Source organism: Protopterus annectens, chromosome 4.part0 (assembly GCF_019279795.1).
Source record: "Protopterus annectens isolate FY-2018-M chromosome 4.part0, PAN1.0, whole genome shotgun sequence".
In the NCBI taxonomy this organism is placed as follows: Eukaryota; Metazoa; Chordata; order Ceratodontiformes; family Protopteridae; genus Protopterus; species Protopterus annectens.
The window spans coordinates 568,988,772-569,008,282 of NC_056733.1; the positions used below are offsets into that span (position 1 = coordinate 568,988,772).

General features: G+C 38.8%; 1 protein-coding gene across 1 annotated transcript in view; it reads left to right on the top strand.

Moving 5' to 3' along the window:
* Positions 1–17,221, top strand: part of TRPV4 (transient receptor potential cation channel subfamily V member 4) — a 1,138,869-nt gene extending 1,121,648 nt beyond the window's left edge. Inside the window, exon 16 of the mRNA XM_044068503.1 lies at positions 14,175–17,221. Coding sequence (XP_043924438.1) covers positions 14,175–14,332 — 158 coding nt within the window. The 3' untranslated portion in view covers positions 14,333–17,221. The remainder of the gene's footprint in view (positions 1–14,174) is intronic.
* Positions 17,222–19,511: the final 2,290 nt, after the last annotated feature.

Sequence of the window (19,511 nt, forward strand, 5' to 3'; positions counted from 1 at the left end):
ATGGGGCGAATGTGCTACAGATAGGTGCCTGAGAGGAGAAAGCATGTGCAGGGCTGCAGAGTGTGGTTCTAGGGGTAATGAGAGTTGGTGTGGCTTGTGACTAGTGTCTCAGGTTGTATGAGGAGGCTTTTCATGAAGTCTAATCGCGAGGGCAGTGAATTTGTGGAATTAGAGTAGTTTGTAGAGTTAGGATCCTTACAGTAGGTTAGAGGTTTGTTTTATGGGTAGCCATTTTGGCTTTTTCCTAGCATGATACAGTGTTGCTCACAGAGAGGTGAATTTATAATGAAACGGCAGATGCTGTTAGAAATTGTCCAGAGTATGGCAGTGTTTTTCCAAGAGGCAAAAGTGAAAATGGGAAGTCCACACTCAAGTTGAGAAAGGAAAAGACCTTTGTCAATGGCTGGGATACAACATGGGAGATATTTTTGGCCCAGAAGAGAGAGGGCAGAGTTTATTTTGGCTCTCACTCTGTCTCTGTGGAAATGTAAGTTTGGTGACTGATCAAGCCACAATCGTAGGTATTTGAAGGTGGAGGTTGGTTGTGGAAGTCAAAGATAAAGTGCCAGGTGCTTGTTGAATTTTCTGTTGAGTTCTGAAAAGTTTAGTTTTGGTCTTAGAGGGGTTGAAAAGCAGTTTATTGTTTATAAGTCATTGGTGGCACTCCCATAAATCAGACTAGAATTGGTATTGAATGTTGATGTGAGAGTGACCTGATCAGCAAATGACCATATTGTCAGCACAGAGGATGAATGAGAGGTGGGGGAGGTCACAGGGAAAGTCTGTTAATGAATCTGGAGAAGAGAGGGGACACAGATGGATACTTATAGTAAACCTTTGGTAACAGGTGCAGATTCTGATTGGGAGGATCCTGTTTTAACTCCGACGTGTCTGTCAGAGAGGAAATCTTTGAACCAGGGAATGGCATCCGGACTGATATCAATTTCAGTTTGTTTTGGAGAAGATAGTGGTTAGTGACATCAAAAGCCTTTGTCAGGTCTATAAATAGGTCCACCTGTAAGGAGGCCTCTATCACTGTTTTGCAGGATATCATCAGTTAGGGACCAAAGTGCTCTCATTGTACTTCATCCAGACAGAATCCATGCTGATTGGAGGAGAGTAGGTGGTACCACTGCATATAGAGGGTGAGTTGGGCGGTGACTATCTGTTCTAGAACTTTGCCCAGAATTGGGAGATTGGAAATTGCATGGAAGTGAGATGTTTCTTTTGGGCTGGTTTCTTTGGAAGGGGTTCAGTTAGACTAGCTTTCCAAATTTGTGGCATTATGTTTTGGATAACACATGGATTATATAGGTGGGCAAGATGAAGACATAGATGCTTGTCTGCAGTGGTGTATGAACCAGGGTTCTATGTTGTCAGATCTGAGGGGGGGTGTCCATGGGAATATTTTGAAGTAGAATAGAGACTTCTTTGGGATGTATCTGTATGAAGTGGAAGAGGGCAGTGAATGACTGTATAGTGGGAAATGAATGAACTGTGGGAGATGTGTAGTTTATTGATGGGAGATTGAGAAATTCTGTAAGGAAATCTTCTCGAGAAAGTATTATTGTGCCATATTGAATAGCATTTGTAGACTGGGTATCATGCGGAGGTTTCTTCCTGTAAGAAGGTCAACTTCTTTCAGGTAGTGTTTGAGTAATGTAGGACAGTATTTTGTTTTCTTGGAGATTTCTTTTGTGCCTTCTGAAGGACTTTGTGACTTTGTAACATGAGTGTAAAGGAGTTGTGGGGTATTGTTTCCATTTTTGTTACCATTCATCCCTTAGAGTAACGTAGTTTATATTTGTAGTGGGGACAGTAGTAATTAAAAGTGTTAGCAGCTGGATATATCTAGGTGGGATCTTTACAAGTACAGTATACTCAGATGTTGTCTTTTTATTATAAACTCTCTATACATTTGCAGGTAGGCTATCTACAAATACTACCGCGTATGTAGCATGCTAGGTAATATAATACACAAGTATTTAAGAATGCAGATATCTGCAGCATTAGGCAGAGTACTAAATTCAAGTTTTTAAACATTGCTGCATTACTACACTGATTATGCTTCATCAGTTATTACAGCTGGTAGGGCGTTAGAGGTTATTTGATAAAGAACTGCGATGGCTATTAGCACTGATCCACTTTTACCCATTACTTCTGAAACAGCAACGTGCCCTAGAATCTTTAAGGTAGCCTTTTGTTAGTCCTCAAATGTGGATAATTGGTTTCACTGCAGATGTCTTACATTTTGTTTCTCCAAAGGTAAGCACAAATTGAAGTCATTGCAGTGTTAGAGTAGTTTTAGTGTTTGTGTGAAGACCATTCCAGGATATTTTTAAATCTGGGGGGGGGGGGGCAATACCTGCTGTTATGCATTTTAAAGGTGAATTTAAGTTGCATAAGTGAGACGGATGCTCATGGATTTGTACACATAGCTAGCTGACCTTCTGTAGACTAAGACGGGGATGTTTCTGCTGAAGGACTACAGTTTCATACCTGCAGATTTTTAGTGCAGTTTTGTATAAGATGTGCATTCAGACTAAAGCTTACACCAGCAACTAAAGAGCCCAAATTTAAAGTGAAGAATTTGTACGGTTTTGGTTGGGACTTTTCTTAATTCAGTAGTCAGGCGATTAGAGATCCAGTTGTGCAGTGACTTTGTCAACCATTTGCTCAGTATGCTCCTTAAATATGATGCCCGGGTCTAGTCAAAGGACAAAAGTTATGCTCTTCAGATAATTCTAACCAGTGTAGAACACTGATTGCAGAACCTGTGGATTCAAGCTTTTGAATAAGTAGCTAATGGTCAACAAACTCAAATGCCTTCTTGAAGTATATGAAAGGAAACACACACACACACACACACACACACACACACACGCACACACACACACACACACACACACGCACACACACATATATCAAAATATGTCATACAGTAGGTTGTAATGAAGATGTTGTGACCTGTCTGGAAACCGTGCTGTGAATCACTTAGTAGTCCATAGTTATTAAAATGTTCTAGTAATTAGGAATAGATTTTTAAATATTTTTGTCCTGGGGGATTAGTAATGGAGCAGTAACCCTGCGGTTTAGTAGGAGAGCTGCTTTTACAATAAGGAATTATGAGGGCTCGCTTAAATTGTGATGGAAGTATTCCTGTTTTTAACAACGGTGTCTGAGGTTTAGACATAAATAGTACAGTCATCCTATGGAATGTAGAGTAGATTGCATGTGGGTTTGGGTTGTTAACTTTTTTTTTTTTTGAAAGTGTTTAATTTTCAGGAGCTAGCTTTGAATGGAAGTGGGTTAAGTCTGATAAGGTTGCATTTGCTAAGATAGCCAGGAGAACTATTATGCTAGCAAAGTGGAATAGCATGCTGATATTTGAGTTAAAGTCTTTGGGTTGCAGGTGAGTGCTACAGTGTACATTACAGACTGTGTTGAGTGCGTCAGGATTGGTTGTATAATTTATAACTTTCCAGAACAGTTTTAGTTGGGAGACTAGTAGAGACTGTTTATTGCTCAGGTAAGTAGTTTCATGTTAGATATGGAAAGTATCAATATATATATATATATTGTTTTATTTGTTTGTTTGTTTTTCCTTAATGCCATTTTCCTCCAAGGGCAACTTTGACCTGTAGTTCTCTTTGTTGTGGCTGGGAATACGTTATCTATCACTGGAGTTTTTAGGGAATTCAATATTTAGAGCTTTTTTTGAGTCAGTTTGCCGGATAGTCAGTGACTGTTTAATTATTCAAAGTTCCTCAGGGATGGACCTTGCTGTAAGTACAGCCAGGGAATTTTTCTTAGTTTGAAGAGAAAATTAGACAGAATTGGGCAGTGATTGTTTAGGATGTTTGGCATAGTTATTACTAGATTAAATCTGTGTGTTATATTTAATAACCGATGACATGATGTGGTGTATTGAAGATTTACCCATGGTTGCGTGGTTTAATCACGAGAGCGAAGCCTGAGTGATTAAAGCCGACGGTAGGTAAATTTCAATATACCACAACCACAGAGTCAGTTATTGCTATTATACAATGACATTATTTAAGAAAAAAATTACTTAATTTTCTTAAATAATGTCCTTGTATATTGGTGCATTACTGTTCTTCCATAGCTGGTGGTATACAGCTTCCTTGTGTTGATGTACTGCGCATGCATATGGGACTTGCGTTCCCATGCATACCCAGTACATCAATACTTTGAAACGGAAACAATGGAGAAAAGAAAGTCTCAGTTGCTCTGTTTTTGTATTCTTTTTTTTTTTTTTAATTAAAAAAAACAAAAACTTTAGGGCAGTTTAGGGGTAGGAGTGAGACAGCATGGAAGAAATACAAGGGATATAAGGTACGTCTGTTTAATTTTAAGTAACGTACAGGATTTCCCTGTTATGTTGTCCAAGCTGCCTTTCTGGTATGTCCAGACTCGGGGCTAAAGATTTTATTTTTATTTTTTAAGAAGTAAAAATAAAATTTAAACAATATACCAATGGAAAGAAGTCCAACTGTCTGGTCCTTTTTCTGTTGCTATATTGTGGGATTTACAACAGGCACACTGGTTGGGCTGGCCAAATCAACGCGCAGATTTTCAAATATTAATGGGGAGTCATTGTATAATTGTCAATAGCAAATCCAACGCAGAATTGTTAACTGTTTGAAGTTTAGGTCTAGTGTTGGTTGTAGCTGTTTGAGTTAGTTTATTTAGGGCCAGGATTTGAAGTTAGCTGATGTTTAGCTGATCTCATCCAGGAAGTTTGTAAATCATCATGATTAAGATGGCCTTACGGCTAGCATTAACAATTTCTTTTAATGTCTGCTCAAACAGTTTCAAGTCAGGTGGCAGTGATGAATGTTGGTTGTGGCAATATGTGGCTATGTATGAGTGAATAGGAATAGTTGGGATTTTAATCAGATAGGGTTGTTGTAATGTCTAGGTACACTGTACCTGGACTTACCTGTAGGAATAGGTTATTTTTTGCTAGCAGAAGCAAGTCAACAGCTCTTGTTACTCCATTTTACAAAAACAAGGTTTTGATTAATGAATGAAGATGGCCAAGTGTTTAATTTTAGCAAAGTCTGTGTTGCTCTCTGAACATCTGGACTAACTTCCTTAATCCAAGCTTCAGGGGAATTCTGTTTTGTTAGTAAGGCTACCAGCATTAAGGTATCTCATTCAGAAGCCTTTTATTGCGTGGTAGTTTGTTTTGATTTCTGTGGAATATTTAAGCAATAACCCATGCCTGGGTGTGGGTAATGCTGGATTTACCCATGGTTGGTGTGGTTTGGTCACGAGAGCGAAGCCCAAGTGGCCAAAGAAAGACAACTGTGGGTAAATCCAGCACTACCCACATCCAGAAGTGGGTTACTGCTATTATACAATGACATTATTTAAGGAAAAAAATACTTATTTTTTTAAATAATGGCATTGTATAATGCCTCTGTGCTGCCCTTCCGCAGCTGTCCGGTATTCTGCAGCAGTTGTGATGGTACTGCGCATGCATATGCTTATGCAGTACATCAGAGCTGTGTGTGGAAGCAATGGAGAAAGGAAGATCTCCGTTGCTTTTTAAAAGGTGTCTCGCTATGTTAAAAGAGTTTAACATAGCGAGATATCTTTAAAAACAGCAACGGAGAAAGGAAGATCTTCATTGCTTTTTTAAAGATATCTCGTTATAGCGAGATTACAGCAACGGAGCTCTTCCATTCTCCATTGCTACCAAAAACACAAAAAAAATCAAGACTTATACTAATGGAAAAAGTCTGGGCGACTGGACCTTTTCCATTAGTATAAGTCGGATTTACAATGGGCACGCTGACCAATCAGCATGCACGTTTTGGAATATTAGTGGGGGGTCATTGTATAATCTGCAATAACTATTGTATAAATGTGTGAGTATGTCTAGGATTGATAGTTCCAGTTGTTGCTTATCTAAGCAGCTATTCCTGCTTAATTCTACATTTTGTTGAGTGGGGGAAACATGAAAGGACCTCCAGTTTGGTAAGCTGGCTGTTGCTTAAATCAGTTTTGGTCATCTCCTTCAGTTCCCATGATTCTTTTTTAGCCCACTGTCTCTGTCTCTTTTGTAGCCATTAGTTGCAGCTGCTGTGAATAGAATGTATGGCAGATGGTCACTCAAATGAATGCATACTACTGGCCAGAAAAACAAAACAACTGAAGGAAACACTTAAGCAAAGTTACCCCATTCCCCGAGGAAGAGTGACCTCAGAAGTGATAATACTTAACGATTTAGAGGATGTAGAAGGTACCCCTGAATAAGAAACATAAAGACAAAAAAAATTAATAGATGTTCTGCCTTTGGCCATTTTGTTTTAGTGGGAAATGCTTTTTGGTCTGTTTGCTTTCAGACACCCAAGACAGACTCAGCACTTGAGTTATCTGCAACTTGCTAATAAAAAAATAATTAGTTTGAACTATATTTGCTCAAGGGTAATTTTATAAACTTTTTTTTTTGTTTGTTTTAACTTTACCTTTCCCTCATGGGTATTTTTTATAAAATGATTCAGCAGACTCAGAGAAAGAAGGTGTGTAACAGCGGTCAATTGTTCATAATAATGTACTTATTTCTGGATTTTAGTAACTACAAAAACATTGGAAATTAGAATCTCCCATGGCTGCATTTATTGCGTAGTAATTAACTTAGGGCCAAAGCAGACCAGTAAGTGTGAAAGTAAACAGTTTTGTGGACATGGGCAGTTCTTGTAATTTCTGGCATATGTGAAGAAAATAGTCTGTAATGCCCATAATTGGCATTTGTTCTAGAGCCAGCCTAGTGCTTTTGCATAGTTTCGACTTGCTTTAAGTGAAGGATTTGTGGATCAGCCAGTGTTACTAATTTTAATACTTGACAAGAGATTTTAAAAGCTTTAGAAGATGTTATTTGTTTAGTATCCATAAGAAAGTCCTTTCCTGTTTAATAAACAACCCATATCCCTCATAAGGTGGAGCCTGACTGTGTAATTAGGTGTTTTCCTTGTTAATGTAACCAATGAGACACCTTTCATGCTGTACCGCAGCATAAAATAGAATCTAAGTTAATGTGTATGCTAAAAATAGCAGATGTGAGTGATGTTGGGAGTGTGGGAATAAACAGTCGACTTTTTAGTTTATGGCTAGCTTGTGTTTTCTTTCCTCTGTATTGTTTGTCTCCTTTATTTAGAAACAGGATGCTTGTGCCCTGCTATTAATCTGATTTGACTTTCTGTCCTTTGAAGAAGTGTATACCATAATTTGTAATGCCATCCTCATTTCCAGATGCACAGACTATGACTTTAGCAAAATGATCAAGAGCCAGGCCAGATGAATCTCATTAGGCATATATCTCATTTCCAGTTAATTTAATACAACATCGAATTCACAGCAAACTGAAATCCAGTTAGCATAGGCGAATGGCTGAATTTTATCGTATATGTTTGTGTACCATTCATAAGACATGTTCATTTTTGGGTGACACAAGGACCATCAAAGCTACAGAGTGGCTGAATGTTGCAGGAATCAAACCTAGAGTTGCTAAATGAATTTTATTGGAAGTCCATGAGTCTAGACTCTGGGCTGTTTTGTTAGTCCTTTAGTGGTAAGATGTGAGATGCACTGGGAGAAGTTGTAATGCTTCATTGCAGCTTCACAGTTGCAGTTCCAGTGAGGATTCTAATAATAAACTTGTCCTGATGGGATTTCACTGTGCACATCTAATATGTTTAGGTGAAAAAATACTGATATTTAATGAGTATGTAAGCTCAAATTTCATCAGACATAGACTATACAGTGATTTGTAGTTCAAACAAATGGTGCAAATTAGGAATAGCACTAATTTAGGTGGAAGTTTTCTCTTTTGAGAGGAGTACAGGAAGTTCTAATCCCCTTCCAGCCAGCGGAAGCACAATCGATACTACTAAGGAAACTAGAGAAAGGATGAAATTCAGGTTCATGTTCCTCAGCAGGCCAGCTGCAGGGCTAGTGGGGCAACTAGGGTAACACATGCATCTGTAGATGTGAGTACCCAGCACAGCATGCAGTTTGAATGACATAGTAATAGCAAAGCTCAGACCAGAATGTAGAAGGGTTACAGGGACAGCTAACTGCTGAGCAGCAGGAGAACGACAGCAGCCGTGCTGTAGGCTTGAAATCAGGCTACTTGTGTATGCTGCCCGAATGTGGATTAGCCAAGGCAAATCTACGAGACTGCATATTTTTGGAGGAAGAGGCAAAGTTGTTTTCTGCACAGACAGACATGACACCAGTAATGTGTCCAGTGATGATAGAAACATAACATAAAACATCTCCTGATTCCATCTTGGGATGGTCTGTACAATGGCACACTGCACTGCTTTATGTACAGCTGAATGCACTGCTGTTGACTATCCACCATGATATGGTATACATAGTGAGAATGTGCACTGCGTCACATGCAGCTGACTTCACTGCTGTTCAGTGAGTATTTTATTTCAGGATAGTCTATGCAGTGACACAGTGAACTGCTTCACTTGCAGCTGAGTTCCCTTTGTTCAATGAGCAACTGCCTTTGTGTGGTCTGTGCAGTGACACACTGCACTTCTGCACATGCAGCTCAGTGCACTACTGTTCACTAAACATGTGGCTTAGGCTATGGTCCCTGCAGTGACACACTGCACAGCTACACATGCAGATGAGTGAAGTGCTTCTCAGTGAGCATCCATCTCGGTATGTTTTTGCAGTAATGCACTGCACAACTTAATATGCAACTGAGCGTTCATTGATCATCTTCCTCAGGTTGGTCTGTGTGGTGACACACTCCACTTTTACAGATGCAGCAAAGTACACTGTTGCTCACTAAGCTTATGACTTAGGATGTGGTCTCTACATTGATACACGATACAGCTACACATGCAGATGAGTGAAGGGCTGCTCATGCTGCATACAATCTCAGTATGTTTTTTTTTTCACATTGATTTGCTGCACTGCTTAATGTGCAGTTGAGAGCACTGCTGTTTGCTAATCATCTTCCTCTGGATGGTCTGTACAGGTATGCACTGCACAGCTTTGATGTCACTTTAGGGCACATAGAATCTTAAATTACATTTGACTTAACCATTATAATTTCAGGTGATTGAGATTAAATTCCACAAATGTAAATTGCCCAAATCACAAGATGTTGAGGAATAAAATTCTGATGACTGTTTTCTATAGGAAAACACCATGAATATGGTTTTTAAGTGTGCACCAGGAGTAGTTCCTTTTGTTTGGAAGATTTTTACCATCTTCATGTTTTGGTGGGTATGGAGATCAGCCCCACAAATACAGTTTAAGGTTTTGCCCTTTTGGTATTTTGAGCATTTGTTTTTAGCCATGTAGATTTTAAACATCCTCCTGTGAGTCAGGATTTCATAGTAGGTCTGACTCTGCCAGACCGGTGGCCAATGAGGTCACACTGTCTTGGTGCACTATGGTTATTAATGAAGTAACCTGTAGCTGTTAAACTCCATGGCATAATGCCCTCCGCAGTATGTTGTAAAAATTGTCATTTAATTATGTCCCGTGTGTGCCAGATGCCAACAGTAGAGCTCCTCCATACAATAAAAGTGAGATGTCTTTGGTACCTGCATTCACCAGTAATATAGCCAGAAATGTGGTTTTGATTGTCATAAGGGTAGTACCTTTGGGCTTCTCCATGGATCCTGTGCATATATTTTGGGAATATTCAATAGTACACACTCCCTACAGTGTTATATTGTGCTAGGTCTCTTCATCCAGAGCTTATTTGTTTCTTGTCCCATAATGGACAGCCCCACATGTCTACATTTACTTGCGCTAACACATCTTTCATGTCTGTGGTATAATTAAACCTCCTGTAGTTGTCATTGTTCTTGTCTGATTTCGTAAAAGCAGCTTTGTGATATAACTGAGTTAGAAGTCTGCAAGGCATAGATAAGAGCATCACATATTATGGGTTGTGATGTATACTGCGTAACATTGCCATGCTTAAAGAAAGTGTTAAGGGAGATTTGCCTCATGTTGTGGGAGTAGCTGCTGAACACGCCGTACTCTGGGATAGGGCCTTGGTCAGGAGCTCATCCTTGCTCCTTTATACCTGTGTTCCTTAGCATTGGTCAGAGGAGTATTGTCTGTGTAGTGACCAGAACATGGATTCATATTTAGTAGCAAATGCCATAAATAATGAAACCTGTTATCAAATAAAAGAAATAATAAAAGCCACAAACATAAAAAAGAATGCAAAAGAAAATTACTGTTTTTGCAGTGGACAAATCCTCTCAGCACCGTTTATTTACATGTAAATATACTTATTCTGCATACAGATGGGCAACCTTAGGTGAAGGGCAAAAAGCCTTACAGATAAAAGTGCCTATTCTTGCACAGTATTTACAGCACATCGCAGCAAAAGATGTAAAAAGAAAAAAACTACTAAAAGTGACAGATTTAAGAAGACATTTCAAAAACTCAACACAAAAATATAATATTTCAGCAAAAATTGAGTAGTACAATAATACTAACTTTATTCCCGAACTAAAATATTGCCAGCTACCACAACAACCATCTTCTTTGACTAAATACTATTTTGATAATCCTGAGTCACTGTTAGTACAGTCTGTTACATAGTACACGACAAAGCAATATGCTTCCCATGGCATCACCATCTAGTGCTGCTGCATACAGTCACAGAACCCACCCACCCACTCAACCTTCCTATGGAGGACCAAAGGAAAGGGTACATGCTGGGGGATGCCCCTTCATATGTCTTAGGCTTAGTAGGCAGTTGTTTTGGTCTTTGCCATATTTTCTCCAGTGTTTGCCCATTTATTTCTTGGGCTAATAAGATCATGCCATGCTCCTACCAAGTGGAGCATCAGGCTTTTACAGGAGAGATGCCCTTAATGGTACTACCTTACTGAGTTTTCCACCTCTAGAAGGTGAGAGGTGAGGAAAATGACATATTGTAGCTGGAGCAGGGAATTTTAGTTATGCTTAGATTGGGATTGAATTCTCCCCAAGTGGTGTAGTAGCATGCAAAGGCACCTCATGCACACAACATGCATGATTGTAAGGATATGACTATGAGACATCTGTTGCAACCTTCCCCAGCTGTTGAAACATGCATGTAGCCACAGCATCACCCTCAAGTCTGCGCTAGAAGGTACTCCACTGCATCAGGACCTGAAGGAGAGGCAGCGACAGACACTTAACCCTCTCTCTCTAGCTGGTAAAGTCAAACCCTGGTCATAGATAGTGCTGTCAGATGCCCTGCCACACTGCCAGTCACATTGCTCCATTTAATGTAACAAAGTCCCACACAATAGAAGTTTAGTACAGACTGTTAGAAGAGATTGTCAGATAGCAGAGCAAGGAACATGATTTGGAATGCACGTTGCAATGTGGTAATGGCCTGATCTCTCAGAAATCTGGTTTATAAATCCATTGCATAGCTAGTATGTGCTCTGAGCTTCACCAGTGTACAACGCATCCTGGCTCTACCTTTTCCCCCCTTCCTTGTTTTTTTCAGTAATCATGTCAGCAGAGCAATAGTAAGTAGTATTATCCTGTTCCCCGTGTTCTGGGAGAAGCACTAGTCGGGTGTAGCAAGTACATTCCATTTTGTAGTCACAAGCTTTTAATGTTAGTCCTTTTATACATATCATTTAAAAATGGATATATCTCTCAAAATGCTATTCCCCAATACTATTAGAAATATTGTTTTTAGATAAGCAGTATTGTACCTGTTGTTAAAAGCATTCATTTAGACAGTTGTAGACATAATATGACCTGAAAAAAAAGCCATGTTGATATGATGCTCAGAAAAACTGTACTCAGTAGAGTACAAAGAGTGTGCCTGGCTACACCCTTGGCACTAATGACCATCAGTATAAGTATCTCAGAAGTTGGCAAACTCATCTGGGGTACCTGCAACATGTAGTTTCATTTCTCCAAAGTTTCAGTGTGCTGAAAGTACAGTGCAGTCTGAAGGAGGCAGCACACCACAGAACCCCAATTCATAGAATGATGCAGTGAACCACGGCCCTATCTTCAGCTGGGGATAGCTCAGGTGAATTTTAGCCCTCACACATCACTTGAAATTGAAGATGAGGGCAAATTTCAAGTTTTCAAAGTCACTATAAATAGCACCTTGTGTACCCCCAGAAAAGACCACAGGGTGCAGTGAGACATACAAGATTCACAAAATATTATCAATGTAGACATAGTTCAGATTCTCCTCACAGCACCTGTAAAAGATGATTTGCTATATATATATATATATATATATATATATATGGGTCTACCTGAGAACGTCGACAGATGAGAAGACCGACAACGAAATCACCGACGCCAGAAGATCGACAACTCAGAAGCCTGACGCGGAGAACACCGAGATGGGGAAAGGATGTGTAAGTATGCGGTAGTGATGGACGTTAGGGTGCGAGTAAGGTAAGTGTGCGATGTTGGCGGTCTGTAGGGATAGGGGTGGGTTAAGTGAGTTAGGGTTAGGGCACGGGTTAGGTAAGGGTGCAGTAGTAATATTTTTTGGGTTAGGGGTGGGTTAAGTGAGTTAGGGTTAGGGCGCGGGTTAGATGAATTTGCGATAGTGACGGACCTTAGGGTTAGGGTTTTGGTTAGGGTTGTAGATAGTTGTGTATGTAAGGTTTAGTGTTTGTTTGTTAGGATTTTGGTGTGCTTGTGTTGTGTGTGTGCTTTTTGGACAGGGGATTTGTTTTGTTTGTTGGTTGTTGTTATGATGTGTTGAGTGTATGAGGTGTCGTGTTTGTGAACTGTCGATTATGTGGTGTTGGTGATGTCGTTGTTGGTGTTATGCACTGTCGATGTTGTCAGGTAGATCCATATATATATATATATATATATATATATATATATATATATATATATATACTGTGGGCAAGGACACAATCATCATCAGCAGCATACTTTTTTTGAGACTCGGACATTTTTTTGCATTATTTTTGTGTCCCACTGCTTGACAGATATGTCTGTTTTTTTTGTAATTACTCAAGTCCATTCATTCCCCTATAGGGCAAGTGCTAGTGATAAGGGCCGTTATCCATAAAACCATCTATTGTTTTTTTTTTGTTTTGTTACTCAGACCTCTGCCTTTCCCCTGTTGACTGAAGTGTCTGTTCCCTTCTGCAAGTGTGCGCCATGACTTCCTCTATGGGCATGCATCTTTCTTTATATGCCCCTGAAGACTAGCACTTGAACATTGCTTGTCAGAGCCAAGAGCATGTCCCCACCCTGTACACTGTATAGCATGCACCTCTAACTTCAGTAGGCTCTGCATAGCAATGGACAGGACTGTAACCCTTCCCCAGCGATGGAGATCCAATGTTGGCTGATCACTGTACCACATAGCTAGGACAGGATTTGTGGCACTTTTTTTTGGGAAGCTGGAGCTCACTGTATGTGGCACTGCCATTCATCTTCTGTAATTGCATTTCTACTTTTTAGATGCAAAATGTATCCATCAGCTGCAGTTCATTATGGTCACAGTACCTATTTCAGCCTCAGGGCTTGCAGATGAGGACCAGAAGAGCTGTCATAACTAAGCTGGTAGATTCCCTTCATTTTATGTAATAGGATGATGTGAGTGTGGAGAAAGGTCTTTAACTCGCACTTTATTTTTAGCTACATATCTCATTCTGCATGGAGAACCTTGTCTTTTTCTTGATCACAGTCCTCATTATTTGTTGCATTTTATAATCACTGTGGTATCTGTATTTTGACAGAATAGATTCACAGATGAGATGTCTCAAATGCATCTGTCTTTGAACTGCACAGCTAAATCTCTGCAGCTTCTTGGGTGAGAACACATCACTTGCACACAACCCATCTTCCTTGTGAAACCTACACTCAGTTTTTACCGCAGTGTTAAGAAACAAAGAAAATTTCTAATTGAGTATTATTGGCAGGAAAGGGATTATTTGCAGCTCTGAAATGAAATTTCCAACAGCAGTGACATTCATAAAACTTTTACACATTGGTCTGGTTTCAGCTGCAGAAGGAGGTATATGGCTGTTTGCTGGTTGGATGATGCCATTTTTAAATTGCTTGAAACCTAGTAGATTTTGTACTTGTAAGCCCCTTTTAAAGTTGCAAACAAATAAATGATGCTGATGGGATGAATAATGCTGTGCCTTGTGCCTTTTCAGATCGCTGGTCAAGTGTTGTCCCTCGTGTTGTGGAGCTTAATAAAAATCCTAATACTGGAGATGTTGTGATACCATTGGACCATGCAGCAGCGTCACACTACTGTGATAACAAATACACGGACTCACAAAACTGGAAACGGGATGAAACGGTCATCTGATGTGGGGTCTCTTTCAAACCCGAAGGAGGATGTGACAGGTTATGGAGGATTATTTCAGTGCCTTGGATGGACACACTTTTTTAATATTGCAGTATTGCAAATTTGCACAGGAGAACATAGTGAGAATCAGCTGGAACTGCCAGTTGCATTTTACATTCCTTATGTCTGGAAAATCTTTACAGTCTTTATAGCCCCTGCGAGTCCAGAGGCCATTCAGGATGACAAAAAGAATATGTAAACAGCATGTGAAGGTGGATCAAAGCTGATGGAACTTTTTATTTTATTATTTTTTTTTTTTGCGTTTAGTACTTTTTAATTTGTATTTTTTAGTAGACTGGATATTTATTCCTTCATCACGAAGCATTTTTTTCTCAAATCAGACTTGACTACTGGTATAGTCATTTAATTACAGAACAGGTGTTGCTTGCAGTTTAAACTTTATGAATCGAACACAAGGAAATTAGAGCAGTATTTCCAAAGGGAGGGCTGGAACTTAAATGACTAGCTTTCTCCACTGTATTTTGTAACGCATATAAAAAGCTACAACTCTGCCGTAATTTACACAAGAAGCTCTTAAATGTACTCTCTCATGCCAAAAGAAACTTGTAAACTGCACAAGGAACTCCTTTTTTTTAGCAGAGTTCAGCTGATGAGACAGAACACATGAATGATTAGTGTTCCCCTAAGTTCCTTGCATAATATTGCAGCTGTTCCTCAGATTATGGCAAACGGTATTACATACTGCTGATATCCATGGGTTACGTATTTGGAACAGGTGTCTCTGAGTAGTACTATCTGCAGCCTTTCCTTTATAGCAAGGGTTTTTCCATGCTACATTCCTCTTATCTCCTGTCTTAAGTGGTGGTCTTAATTCTTTTATTTTTCCATTCTTTTTTTCTTCATAATATGACATGGTTAAGGTTTTTTTTTTTTATAGTGGTCCCACTTGGTTTATATTTACATTGCATCATTAGGTGCAGAGAACAGTCGCTGCTGAGTCATTTTAAGTACTGGAATTAAGTTAATATGAAACAATGAGTGGTCACATCGTTTGACTAGTATTGACAGCAAAAGTATGAGCCATACTGTCAGGCTGAATTTATTTTGCATTTAAAATAAATGATACAGCTGATTAAGAATAGATGGGGCCAGATTAATATCTGGAGATGCTGAAAAGTCTTGCATGGGCTACCAAAGCACAGATAATTAAACGTAAATCTGCAGTGACAGTACTTGCTATTATTACTAAGCAGGGGCATCAGTGGTCATAGGATTTAATGGCTATCTAAATATGTAGACATAAAGAATTAGCGATTACATGCTTATTCAGCTGTGTATTACTTCACATTCCTTTAAATGATGAAGTCTCCCACTAATCATTTAGTAAAGGTGTGATAGATCATTGCTGCTTTGTGCAGGTAAAAGTTTGGTATCTGCAGTACATTATAGGTTACATATAGATGTCTGCTGTCTGCAATCTGTCAGGAACAAAGACATCACAACCACTCAGTTGTCACATTGCCACACACACACACACACACACACACACACACACACACACACACACACACACACACACACAGACAATCCACTAGTGCACCACTCAAACCTTTCCTCCATTAAATCACAGATGATTGCTGATGAAAGCCTCATAGGTTTACTTGTCCAATCGCAACAGTATGCCAACATTCAGTACAAAACCCATATGAACAGCAGATTGGCTGCTCACATTCTTCTGTTCTCATGCACGTGTAGCAAAAGAAACAGAAAGTTATTCAGTTATTCCAGCAACCCTTATCTCTTTCCTAGCTCAGTCACATGCTGTTTCAAGATGCAGAAGAACTACAAATTACAGAAGTTGCTCCTGACTCTCCAGAGCACACAGCTCCTAAAACACAACAAAACCCAAACACATACATGTATGGGGGTGCTCCATCCCTTTATACTCCGTTGATATGGTAGCTTTTTCCCCACTCCTCTTACTTATGCACTAGCATCATAGTTGCACAACCATTACTATAGCACAAATAGCATTTTAATGCCATAGTCGAACATTGAAGTTTCAGCTATAGCAGTTCATTAGGGACAGTCAACTGAAAGTCATCGTTAATATCATCATCAACCTCCTTTTTCCCATTTTGTGCAAGGGATCAGGGTGTCATGTACTCAGAAAGCATCTAGTACTTTAAAAATTATTTTAAGAATTAATTTGGAAACCCTGCCAGTGACAATTTTCCTTTCACAGATGTGCAGATCTCGTAATGGCCTTAATGTTAATATGTGATGCACATCAGAATCCCAGTTATAGATGTAGGCAGAAAAAGCCAAATGGCTACCTGAAAAGCCTGGCTCAGAAGACACTCCAGTAAAAAGGAGCATTGCATTCTCAGGTGCATAATGCCACCAGCATTCGGATTTTTGAGAATTAATGTTTATTAGTTGCATTTTTTTATTGCTGTAATTTCAGGCACATAACTTCATTTAGTAGAAATCATGTCCTGTCATATTGCTTGTGTGTATGCAGTAGTGCATGCAATAAACTTTCACTTTCTAAATTAAGTGATGTAGTTTTTAAGCAAATGGAGGAAAATCCTTAATTGTCATTGTGTATTTTGATCATGTTTAGTTGTCCCATAAAACTAGGATTTCAGTTTCAGTAATAGTCAGGACTTTATTCCTACACATCATGAAGTTTGGCAGCTATACAGTGAAAATGCTGGTAGAGATTATTTTTTGCTGCCTTGTAGAGTCTGGCTTCTTCTTTACAGTCTGTATAAACAGAAAATAGTACTTCCATAACTTTTCAGTTTTTCTTTTAAAAGGGCAGCAATTTCCCGCAACCTTGTCGTATGCCTCATGGATCCACATAGTCATACCTTTATGATAATGATGAGAGGTAGACTTTTCCTGCTTCTCCTGTCTGGTTTGACTGGTAACTAAAAAAATATATATATATATATATATATATATATATATATATATATATATATATATATATATATTATTTTTTTTTAAGTAAATCAGCAAACCTAATGAGTTAATGAGTACACAAAGCTGTGTTCATTAAGCCTTTTCCAAGTAGCCGTTCAATCCCTTGCAGATTGTCATGGGTAGTTACAGTATTGTAAGGAAAGAATATATTAAAACATATACTGGGGTAAGAAAAAGACCATTTCCCCTTACAAACTACTATGCCTGCTTAACAAGAGGAATGAGTATGTTGATGTACAAAAGTACCAGCATTCTAAAACAGAAAATTAATGACATAATCTACATTTTCATGGGAGAAGCCAAGACAGGAAAGTTTCCGCCTCTTACTGCATATCACAATGGACCTCCCATCACAACTGTAACTCCAGTAAATGTATCTGTCTTATTTTGTGTTGTGTTCTCAAGTACAGACCTCTGTTGCTGCTGGGTTTTTGAATACTTCATTTTTTAACTTTTATTTAGAAAATTTTCATAAACTATATAGTAATGTAAGCAAGACAAAAAAATGTAACAGAATATGAAGCCAAAGCAAGAAAGGGAATATTATACACAAATGCCGTAAATATAGTCAAAAACAGCACTAGATAAGTTTTGGAAAAAATCCTCCATACAGTGAACTGTCTTTCCTGACAGTTTTGAATCTGTCGTTTAGCAGAGCCACTGAATTTTGATCTATTAAGAAGCGTCCCTATTTTACTGATAAAATGATCCATAGACTTAGGTGTTAAATGTAGGTTAGTCTGTATAGTTGTAATATAATATTGATCTCTTTATTTACTTGAGAAACATGAAACTGAAAAATTGTAACACCATTGACACCAGTGAATAAGTGATATTTTGTTCAAGTCCTCTTAGATTACAAAATATATGGTTCCATGCAGATATAACACAATTTACCTAGCTGAAATATATACAAATTGTATGAAGGAGCTTTATGACATATTCCTTCATTTAATCTCCAGTGAGGGATAATAATCCTCTAGCTTGGCTGGAGTTACAGTGGTTCCTGCCAGTGACAAAATGTATTTATTTTCCATTCACTCAAGCAGCATGTTGACTTGGTGAACATATGGAGGTTAAACCACACTGTTATAAACATGTATTCTATTAAAGCATAGTAGTTGGTGAAATGTAATTTATCTCGTATGCTTTATATGCTATTTAGATGCTTTGTAGCTTTAAATGATTTATTTTGTTGCCTAAAATCACATTTTGCAATACAGTTCCAGTTTATTTATTGTTTATATTTTTACCATTTGCCACTGCTCACCATCTGCTGTTCTGTATGCATTTCCTCAGTACAGAGTAGATGGCAAGTCCAGGTGCTGGGCAGTTCTGGCAGTGTTTTTTTTTTTTAGTGCACAATCCTCCAGTACTTCATGCTCCCATGGTATAGCAATCCCTGTGCAGTAAATTTCCACTTATGCCAGTACAGATCCACTGGTGTGCGGACTATGACTGCATACCCATCATGACTACTGCTCCATTCTGGGCTGTGTGCTTTGCATTCTATCAAGGGTCTTAGTGCAGCAGTAAAGCCCCTTGTCCAGATAGAAGGAAAGCTACTAACATTACTCGACCAATCCTTACATTTTAAACTCACTATTTGAGCCTGTGTCCGCAATGTGACAGGTGGGCATCCTTTCTTGTGCTTATAGACCAGCTGTTTGTTCTTTCTAAATCCTGCTCTCAAAACTTCAGATTTTTCAGTAAATGTGTTATGAGGATGAGCTGAGTGCAGAGCTAGTTGGTTAGTGCAATAGACTGGACTTATTTATTTTAGGTGCATGAAAATACTTATGTGAATCCCCCAGATTTAATTATTGAGTTTGCTCCTGGTGGTCTTGCATGCAGTAATTAGTCCTCTGTTGTCAAGTCCTCCACACATGCTGCTGTCTTAATATTTCTTTTGAAGTTACAGTATAATACTTGTGTTTTTTTAACTCTAATGTCAAAGTTTGTTTTTATTAGGTCTTACACAGAGTCTTCTAGCAATAAAAAGGCTTTGTTGCATGTTTATTTGTTTAATAATTTAGTGTGTGTTACTTGATCAGTAAAGCTTGAGGTTGTGTGCATCACACAGGTGTTACATCACATCCAGGAAAGTTTTGGGCATAATTTTTACAGTCCTCAGATGTGAAATTTCCTGCGTGCACACACAGAGTACCTTATTGAATTTATAAAATTG